Here is an 11,269-nt window from a genome sequence, read left to right as displayed (position 1 = left end):
ATATTTATATATTTAATCTCTTTTTTTTTGAAATAAGGATTGGGAGAGTCGAATTTTAGACCTTTCAAAGTTACAAGAATAAGTCTTGGAGTGCTTATATATTTAATTTTTATAATTTTAATTATTAATATTATTTAATAAAATTAAAATCAGTGGATAAAAAAATATTCAATAAAATTAAATAATTAATTAATATTTTTAATTAATTTAATAAAATAATTAAAACGTTTGAAATGTTTTAATTAATCTTTTCAAAAATAAAAATTAAGTAATTAATTTTGGTAAACAATTCATCCAACATATTGTACGCTTTGTAACTCGGGAGGAGAGATGCTACGGTGGAAATTGAAGATCTAAAATAAAAATATATAATAAAAACTTAATTAATAAGAAATATATTATTATTATTTTTTTTGTTTTTTTTAATTTTTAATTTTTATTTCAAAAAAAATAATATTATCATTTTATTAATTAATAATAAAAATAAAATAATTTAAAATAATTAATTTTCAATTATCTTAAGGGAGGAAATAATAGAAACAATAATCTTAAAGAAATTCTGTGATTTAATAAGGAGAAGAGTTCCTCTACATGCTAAAGTTTCAAACACTGAAAGATCTGTAATGCCATCAAATCTCCTGCAAATCTAGATAAGATGAATGTTATGATGATTTGGAGCAATAGAACCCCAATTCTCAAATTAGTTCATTTCTCCATCAAAATTTATCTTAAAATTACTGCTTTTACTTGTTATTTAAATTAAATGCAAAGGGGTTTAACATTGAGACCGCATAGCGCAGTGGATTAGCGCGTTTGACTTCGGATCAAAAGGTCGTGGGTTCGACTCCCACTGTGGTCGAGTTTTTTTTCTCACTTTTTTATTTAAAAATAGTAATTGATTTTTTGAGTTAAAACTCTCTTATAAAAGCATATAATAACTTTATAATAAACACCATATTCTAATTCACAGACACGTGCTACTGAGATCAATATCTTCATGTATGAAATCAAATATTTTTCAAAAATTCAATTTTCCTTTTTATTTAAAATAAAAAAATTCATTTTTTTTATTTACTAAACTTTTATTTTTAAAGAAAATCAAACCAGGTATAATTTGATTGAAATTTATTTAAATTCTTAAAAAATAAATCATATCAAATGAAAAGTATAGATTTATAATGTAATATGTTTCTATATATTTTAATTATAAATTTATATGTTTCGCTTGCTCGTGATCTTTTGCATGCTAACTTTGAGGAGCTAATTTTTCTGCCAATTGATTTGCTGGTTATGCGAAGGAACTGCAACTTGGATTTCATGTCATGGTCGTTGGGTCTATCTCCTTGGCTGTTGAGTGGCAGGGTTGGCGCTAATATTTTTTTTTCCCTTTTCTCTCAAAATAGGGGAAGTCTTTATTCTGAGCTCTTCTTTGGTTAGAGCGTAGTGCGCAATTAGTGATGGAGTTTTATTCGATGCAATTACATTACATTTATTTAAGGAAATTAAATTACACTTAGATAAAAAATTAATTACATTATAAAAAATTAAAGTATGAATTATAGTAAATTTTTTTAACTGCAAAAAAAATTGTATAGTAAAACTATAAAAAAAATTGTATATGACAGTATAATAACAGCTATAACTACAAAAAAAAATTAATTATTCCACTAGATATGACAATGTAATAAAACACAATTCAAAAACATGAGTAATTAAAATACATAATTATCAAAGACACTCAAAATTGATCAGTGGTTTTTTTGTAATTTTAAGGATAACGGAGAGAATAGAATATGAATAAATGACAAAAAGAATAAAAATAATAAGAAAGAAAATTAGTTCGAAGAGAATTATAAATAGATAAATAATTATTTTATTTTTTAAATTAATTTTTTTTATATATTTTTTTATGGTCATTTTATTTATTTAAATTTTATCATTTTCCTTATAATTAGAATAGTAAAAAAATCGCTAATCGATTTAATTTTTTTCTCAAACTGATGCATTGATTAAGGATGATTAAGGATGCCGTTGTTGATTTTTTATATTTTTTTGATAATTATATTTTTACCATTTAAAATTTGAATATTAAAGTATAAATATAAATTTATAAAAAATTCAATTTATTTTATTTAAAAAATTGAAATATAATTATAACATTATAAAAAGATTTAAATTATTTCGTTATAAAATTTAAATTATTTCATCTAAAAAATAAAAATATAGTCAATTAAAAAATAATAAAAGAAGTTACGACATATATCATTTTTAAATTATGGTTAAAATTGATTAGAGCTTATAAATCGTAATAAATTTTAAAAACTTAATTTAATTATTTAAAATTAAAAATTTAATATATAAAAATATGTGGATTATTTAGTTTATTAGACTTATATTATAATATAAATTTTGCATAATATAAAATTTAAAAATTATTATTATTTATTAATAATAAATTATTAAAATAAATTATTTTAATATAAAAAATTGAATTATAAAATTTAAAATAAACCATAAATCTCAAAATAAAATAAAATAAAATAAAATCACGTCTTACTCTTTGTATTTTTTTTTTTCAACTTTTTGTACTTCTCTCTTAATTCTTTCACGGCTTCACTCAGCCACTTGACTTCCACAAAAACCACAGCGTCACTTTGGCGTCGTCGCCAGCTAGAAAACTTGCTTCAAAATTCCTACAAGGTCCCACATAAATCTTTGCTACTAAGCCCTTACACATTTGCACAACTTCCCTTATACCCCCCAAAATACTACTACTTTTTTCTTTTTTTCCATTTGCGCCCACAAGAATAGTGTCCCTTTCAATTATATCCAAAAAAAATAATAAAAAATTGGTGCAATCATTTTCAAGGCCAATCCCAGCTGCCTGTTGTTGATAAGAGAGGTGTGTGGGGGAATGGTGATATGAGGTTTGTGGGGTTTCATGGTCTAAAGTTTTTGTTTTCATTACTTGGAGTGTCCATCAAGTACCTTTTCCTTTACCAATAATATATGACGTGTACTTCCTTTTTCTTAATAATTACTACTAAATTTTTAAATTTTTTAAAAAATTACTAATTCATCATATTCAAAAATTATTAAATTAAAATTTTTAAAAATTTTATAAATAAAATTAAATTTTAAATATTAATTTTAAAAATTATTTTAATCGATATGCTCTCTTTTTGCCCAAGTTGTATATTAGTTTAAATGGTAACTATATCTCTTTATTATTTAATTATTGAATTTATTAATTTATTATTAAAATTTCTTTATTTAAATAAAAAATAAGAAGATTAATTTCTTGAATTTTTAAATAAAATTTCTTAATTTATTGATTTAACTTAAAAATTAGGAAGCTTAATTTCTTAATTGTCTTAATTTTTTAGTTAAGTTAAACTTAAATTTAAAGTTTGGAGTAATTAGAACAAACAATTGAAAAATGAGCTACATTGAATTCCTGCAGTAAATATAAAGTGAAATTTAATATTAAATATTTTTTAATTTTCCAAATTTTCTTTTTATCATAACTACTTCATTTCAATTATTTTTCTGTTGAATTTATTTGACAATAATTTTTAAGATAATATTTAGTGTTTTAATTAAAATTAAAATATTATTAAATAATAATTCATGAAAAGTTCTCTTTTAATTCTTTTTTTCTTAATAGCTGCTAAAAATTAAAAATATTAAAATATTAATATTGTAGAACAAGGCTTTTATAATTAGCTGTGATGAAGGACTATGCACAAAGTGGGACATGCAGTGAATAGAGATAATGTGATTTATTTATAGATGAGTATGTAATATTTGATATTTGATTTAAATTAAAAAATTTAGTTTAAATTAAAAAAAAATAGTGGAAATTAAAAACATTCATCAATACATAGAAATTTAATTTACTTATATATTTTTTATTTAATTTTTATTTTTAAAAATTTTAATTATTTTTATTTAATTTAATTTTTATTTAAAAAATTAATAAAATTAAACCGATCAATTAAATTATATGGATTCAATTTAAATCAACTTTTATTTAAAATCGATTTAATTTTTATAAATATTAAAATTTTAATTTAATTTAATTTTACACTAAATCGAGTTTGAATCATCCAGCTTTGTAATAATAAAATTTCACCAAAATTTTAATTTAATTTAATTCGAGTTTGAATCATCCGGCTTCGTAATAATAAAATTTCACCAATACTTTTTCTACGAGAGGTCTTCATTGTGGAAAACATGATTCACATCATTATTGTTATTATTATGTGCACCATCACCATCTTGATTAAAAATGAAAATATTGCAAAAATTGTTTTATCTTTAATTGGAATGACGAAAATTAATAGAAATTAATTTTGTTAATTCAATTATTGATCACCTTTTTAATATTGAATCATCCAATGTATATAATTATTTTTCCACCAACTTACTTAAACTTTTAATATGAAAAAAAAAATATTATAAATAAAATAATTACCGACTGATATGAAATAATTTTAATTATAGATTTAATCTGAAATAAATTTTATAAATTTTGTATGTCATTTATCAACCAAACAAATCGTTTCACTGTAAATAAATAGTTCGACATATTTATTTATTGTTTAGATGTATAAAGTGTAATTTTTAAAAATTAAATCTCAACACTTGGAAAATAAAATTTATAGGTTTCATATGTTTACTTGAGCTCCTTGGGCACTTTGTGGATCTGTTGGATTAATGCCTAGAAGGGTTCTTCTTACTCTGGAATGAAATTGTCCTTTGGGTCTTTAAGCAATCGTTAGGGTTCTAGGCTGATCTTGAAGCTCTATTGTTGGCCCCCTATTAGCTGCAATTAGGTATGCTTCAGTTCTTGAAGAACTTCATTTTTGGTTGGACCATAAATCAGATTAAAACTGATCTGTTTTATTAGTTTCCGTTCTTGAAGTACTTTAAATTAGGAGGCCGTTAATGATAGACCTCTCATCTTTGAATTAAAATTGAAATTGAACTGAAATCTATTGATTATTTCAGTTTGATTTTAAATTTAAAATAAACGTTTAATAAATTTATGCTACTTGCAATTGATACATACACAAATTAAATTTAAATATTTTTTTCACTTATACAAAAATATTATTTCCATTTAAATATAATATTATTTTATTTTATATATTATATATAATATTCAAATATTCAAATAGGCATATTTTGTACATTTTACTTATTTAATTAAAATATAAATTCAATAATATTTAAGATTTATATTTATTTTTTTATTTTATTTTATTTAATTTTTTTAAATTAAAATCGAATTGAGTGTTTAGAATTTATAATTAATTGAAATCAGAACCGAAATTATAAATAATCATAACTTTAATTCTTTTTAAACCATTATAAATTGAATTGATTTTGATTCGATTCATAAATTAAATCAAACCATCAAAACCAAAATTAACCCTTAGCCGGTATATTTTAAACTTGATTTTGAAATAAAAAATTTTATAAAAATTTAATTAAATTAAATTTTTTTATAAAATTATTGTTTAAAATAAAATAATTTAAAGATTTTTCATTCTATATGAAAATGAAATCATAAATAATTTTACAAAAATTTATTTAAATTTTTTTCATATAAAATTATTCATACCACACGAGTATAAATTTGTATCAATCACATTAGTTATACAATTAAAATGTGAATGTGCAAAGTAACTTTTTTAATAAATATCAAAGTTAAGTGCTAAATATATGATTTTCACTTATTTAAATGTATATAAGTTATTAAAATATATAGTACAATCATACAATTTTAAATGAGAAAAAGAGGTAACAAAAATAATTGAGAAAGAATTTCGGTTAATAAATAATAATATATTATTTTTGATAATTTAGGATATTATACTATAAATAAAATCAAAATATTTTAATTAAATTTTAAAACACTAAAATTAAAGTGTAAAAAATAAAAAAAACTCATTAAAAAATTATTAAATCAAATTGATTCTATTAAATTTGTAAAAATAATTTAATTTAATTTTTATAAATATTAAAATTTTAAATTTTAATTTAATTTAATTCTAAACCGATCAAATGCTATGATATAAACAATAATAAAGAATTTTTTTAGCCATTTATCTGCAAAGAATATATAAATGTGGATACATGTTAATCCATGAAATCTAAGTGTATGGAAACCTAAGCATGTAAGCATATGATAGAAATAATCTCATTCTATATATTAATATTGTTTATTCACATTCAATTTTAATATCGTTTCATAATTCTTACCGTATCTCTTATTCTTAAAATAATACATTAACTCATGATCTAAAATAAAATTATCTAAGACCAATTTTCCTTTATAAATGTTCAAGATTCATAATATTTTAATATATTTTTTAAAATAAAAATTCAATTAATAAAATTTTTTATAATTCAAAGATTAATTTTACTCGCCATAATGTGTATGAAACAAAAAGGAGTAAATAACAACCGTTGTCCGTGGCGCTTTCAAAGGGCAAATTTGGCAAAGTGTCCACATCAGAGAGCAGAAGAGCCAAATCAATTTTACTCGGTAGCAGACATAACAAGTAAATACTAAAAAACAAAGGGCATCTTAGCAAAAAACCTAAAATAAATCCGCAGCTCAAATGTTAAAAACATTTTAGGCGAGAAAAAAGATTCGAATCTTCCCATCCGAACATTCCAAAATAAAATGCGGATCTGACGGTCATAAGTTCTTCTAATAGAATAATTCTTTGGCACAATGCCATCTTCCACACACAATTTTAACCCATCATTACAACGCCAACTCAGACACACAAGCCTTAAAGCCAGCACCCTAAACATTAACAAATTCCAAATTCCTTCTCCCTCTCACTCTCCTCTCCCCGTCCATCTCCTCCGGAGTATACCATATTCCGGTGGCGGGAACGAAAATTCAACCGTTGGAACCACCTGGGTTTCTTTCTTTCTTACTTGATTTGTGATTATTATTGTCTTTGTTTGAAAGTTAGTTGGCTCTGTTAGTTAGTTTGGTTGGTTGGTTGGTTGGTTGGTTTATTATTATTATTATTATTATTTTGGGACGGAAATGGTGATGAAAGTGGCGTCTCCGAGGAAGGCGTCGTTAACGGAGGTTTTGCAGAGAGTGTATGGGAATTTTAGCGCCAATACTAGTACCGGGTATAGTAACAACCACCACCACCATCATCATCATCATCAACCCAAGAAATATTTGATTCACGAGACTGAGAATGATTTTGAGGAGGAAGATGGGACTATGGAGCTGGTCCAGATTGGCGCTGAAAGAACCAAGAATGTATTGATCCTTATGAGTGACACCGGCGGTGGCCATCGTGCTTCCGCCGAAGCCATTCGCGATGCCTTCAAGCTGGAGTATGGCGATGAATACAGGGTATGTATTAGTCTCTGTTCTTGTCTAGATCTTTATGTTCTTGGATTTGTTCTCCTTTTGGGTTCATTTTGCCACTGGGTATTCGAATAGTATTTTCATTACATGCCCTTCTTATTTGGATCTCTGCCTTCTGCTTTTGTTTCTTTCGACTCTCTTGTTTGAGGTGTTTTCATTTTCTCTGTTTTCTACGTTCTTTTATTCTCATCTTCTCTTCAATGAGATTATTTCAATCAATTCCTCCATGAAGTTTCCTATTTTGGGATTATTGAAGCACTATGACAAAATACGTAAGCGTATTAAAGAAGTATTTCAATTTCTTGTTTAAACAGAAAAAAGAAAAATAAAAAATCTCCTTCAATTGCATACAATTGGTTCTGTAGTTATGATTCAACTTAGCAGTAGAGAATTTTGGTTTCAGGTAATCGTGAAGGATGTGTGGAAAGAGTACACAGGTTGGCCATTGAATGACATGGAAAGACAATATAAATTCATGGTGAAACATGTACAGTTATGGAAGTTTGCATTCCATGGTACCTCTCCAAGATGGATCCACAGCTGTTACCTAGCAGCCATGGCTGCCTACTACGCCAAGTACTTTACACTTCCTTAACCATTTTCCCTTTCATCATCTTTAACTTGGAGTTATTTGTGATTCTAGTATATAATTTATTGAATGCAAGTGGGTTCTAGTTGGTTATTGTGATTAGTATTTCTTTGTTATTTAACAATGCTCATGTTATTTTATGTGCCTCGATACTTGATTGGAAGTTCTAGTAAGTTCATAATGCTTTCACCAGTTTCAATTTTGTTTATGCATTTGTATTTTTCTTTTTCAGAAGGGTTCTTTTTTCTGAACCCACTTCTCATTCAATCAATGCTGAAAGTTAGAAAATTAAGTCCGTGTTTGATTGCAGTTGAACTTAAAATAATTTGTTTCTTGAACTGCAAATGTGATTGGTTGCAAGAAAGATGACTGAATCCAAACTTTATCTTCATAATTTAATTGAATTTTTCTGATATCCTTTCCATTGTGGGATTGAAGGGAGGTGGAGGCAGGTCTAATGGAGTACAAGCCAGATATTATCATCAGTGTTCATCCAATGATGCAGCATATTCCTTTATGGGTTCTTAAATGGCAAGGTCTGCAAAAGAAAGTGATTTTCGTCACGGTGATTACGGATCTTAACTCCTGCCATCGTACATGGTTAGTTAACAAGATCATTTTGAACATATTCATATCAATTTGTGCTTATTGATAGTAGGTGGCTAATGTATATAAACACTGAAATTATTTCAGGTTTCATCCTGGAGTCAGTAGATGCTACTGCCCTTCAAAGGAGGTTGCCAAGAGAGCTTCACTTGATGGCCTTGAAGATTCTCAAATCCGTGTTTTTGGCTTGCCCATCCGGCCTTCTTTTGCCCGTGCAGTTCTTTCCAAGGTGAATAATTATAATCATACATTCGTATGCACACATGTTTACTATTAGAATGTAATTCTCATTTCGTGGTATGTTTTTTTCAGGATGAACTAAGAGAAGAGCTCCAGATGGATCCTAATTTGCCTGCAGTTTTGCTAATGGGAGGCGGTGAAGGTATGGGTCCTGTTAGAAAAACTGCAGAGGCTCTAGGAGAATCACTTGTTAACAAGGAGTTTGATAAGCCAATTGGCCAATTGATTATTATATGTGGGCGAAATAAGGTTCTTAAATCTACGCTAGAATCTATGGATTGGAAGATCCCAATTAAGGTAATTAAGTTTACTTCTTGAATTTGTATAATACATGAAGCTTCAGAGCATCCATTGATTGATTTTTCTTGGTTTCTTGTTTCAGGTTAGAGGATTTGAGACACAGATGGAGAAATGGATGGCAGCTTGTGACTGCATAATCACAAAAGTATGCTTGAGATATTTCTATCTTAGCATCATATGTTGTTATATTTTTTGTTACTGTGTTCTGATAAGATATATCATTTCCGGTTGTTTTTAGGCTGGACCTGGTACAATTGCCGAGGCATTGATTAGAGGCCTTCCTATTGTTCTCAATGACTACATTCCTGGACAAGTAAGTGCTCAAACATTTGGTAACTGCGCTCGCTAATGGAGGACAGACACTAATTCAGCTTCTTTTTCTTCTTCATTTGGCAACTCCAGGAAAAGGGCAATGTGCCTTACGTAGTAGACAACGGAGCCGGTGTCTTCACCAGAAGTCCTAAAGAAACTGCAAGAATTGTGACAGAATGGTTTAGCACGAAGACGGACGAACATAAGAGGATGTCAGAAAATGCACTTAAGCTAGCACAACCGGAGGCAGTGTTCGATATTGTAAGAGACCTTCACAATCTTGCCCAAGAGCGTGGTCCTCTAGCGAATATGCCCTATGAATTGACATCATCATTCACAAGTCTAATTTGATTGATATATCAATCTATATCTTCCACTATATTACAATCTATCACACCAAGGTCCCACTGCAATGCATGTACAGCTATCTAAAATAGTAACATTCTTTGTCCTCGGGGGATTCAAACACCAGAAATGAGGTGTAAAATTCTGGGAAGCATGCTCTTATATCAATGGGGGAAAAGCAGGTTTGGGGGAGAGGAGGGGAGGGTTTTGGGGGAAGGACTTTGAACGCAAAATGTGACGTGTGATTCTATTAAGCGTGCTCTGATGTTTGAAAAGGTTATGATTTTAGGGTATTAGTTTTGGGAGAAGTTAGGATTGTTGTGAAAATTATGTTGTAATTTATTCATAATAATCAGTGTTTCTGTATGTGTTATGTTATTACTTGAAGTTTTGTTCTTGTATGCTTGAATCTCTATGTACGCTTGTGTAGGATGAATCTTCTTTCCAAGCAAGGTTTCAAGTTCTTGCTTGTCTTAGAATAACACCTTCAATATGATTGCTTTTGAAGTTAAGACATTAATCCAGATACTGGAAAGAGTAGAAGCTCTCTTCGGACATGAAAAAGTTTGAGCTTTTCTATCATTTTCACAGAATAATTTATGGTGATAGATCATGCAACTTGAGGGGTTGTTATACTCATAATATGGATAGAAGAATGGTAGTTATTGACTCATTTGAGCACTGTTTGAAACAGCAGACTTAATTGTGGAAAAATGAGGTACAACTACAAGACCCACATCAAAAAGCAAGACTTCAAAATAGAAAACGGCTTTTAACTTCCAGGCTAAGATTCTTGCTTGGAAATTTAAGGTTTCAAAGCCAAGCTGTGGCGTGTGGAGTCGCTGGCTGCCTGCCGAGTGGTTGGTACAAGGACATGAATGCCAGATTGTATGTTCTCCAACACGTGGAACAAGCTGGGAAGTCACGTGTCTTTGGAAATTAAATTACTTAGCTGTCTGTTTCATTCTTTTTTCTTTAAAAAGGGAAATTACTGGTCAATTAAGGAAAATCTTTTAATTGGTCCAAAAAGGCCTGCCGAAAATCTTAAGCTAGTGGTCCCCAGTGCTTACGTAACTTCTAAAATATTTTTCAAAATGTAAAATTACTGCTTTGTCCCTAAAATTTTGAATGATATTATAATTTGATATTGCATTTTGGAAATTGAATGGTTTAATCTTGACTGTTAAAATTGCAAGTGGTATGGTGAAATTAATTAGTTATTTTTTATGTTTTTAAAAATATATTAAATAATTCTTGTAACTATAAAAACTCACCTAACATTCATGGTACTTCTTTGATAAGTTTTGTAATAAATTTATATAAAATTATGCATGATTTTAATTTTAAAATGAAAAATATTTTAAATAAAAAATAATTAATTCATTTCATTTTAAATAAGAAAAATGATTAAATGCTTATTATTGGATACTTCATTTCATTCAATGACTGTTAAACTCATTTTG

General features: G+C 27.3%; 1 protein-coding gene and 1 non-coding gene across 2 annotated transcripts; both read left to right on the top strand.

Annotated features, from left to right (window-relative positions):
- The first annotated feature begins 785 nt into the window (after positions 1-785).
- On the top strand, positions 786-859 carry TRNAR-UCG. Its single transcript has one exon. It is a non-coding gene; the product is annotated as a tRNA-Arg (tRNA).
- A 5,910-nt stretch (positions 860-6,769) lies between these two features.
- On the top strand, positions 6,770-10,203 carry LOC110600030 (monogalactosyldiacylglycerol synthase 2, chloroplastic). The gene is made up of 8 exons (XM_021736715.2): positions 6,770-7,399; positions 7,818-7,990; positions 8,442-8,603; positions 8,697-8,838; positions 8,922-9,146; positions 9,232-9,294; positions 9,388-9,462; positions 9,552-10,203. Exons 1-8 carry the CDS (start codon positions 7,076-7,078, stop codon positions 9,810-9,812), a joined length of 1,425 nt encoding a protein of 474 aa, XP_021592407.1. The 5' UTR covers positions 6,770-7,075; the 3' UTR covers positions 9,813-10,203.
- Positions 10,204-11,269: the final 1,066 nt, after the last annotated feature.

This window comes from Manihot esculenta, chromosome 14 (genome assembly GCF_001659605.2).
Source record: "Manihot esculenta cultivar AM560-2 chromosome 14, M.esculenta_v8, whole genome shotgun sequence".
Taxonomy (NCBI): domain Eukaryota; kingdom Viridiplantae; phylum Streptophyta; class Magnoliopsida; order Malpighiales; family Euphorbiaceae; genus Manihot; species Manihot esculenta.
The sequence above is the reverse complement of the archived record's forward strand: the minus strand, read 5'-3'. Positions and strand labels throughout refer to the sequence as shown.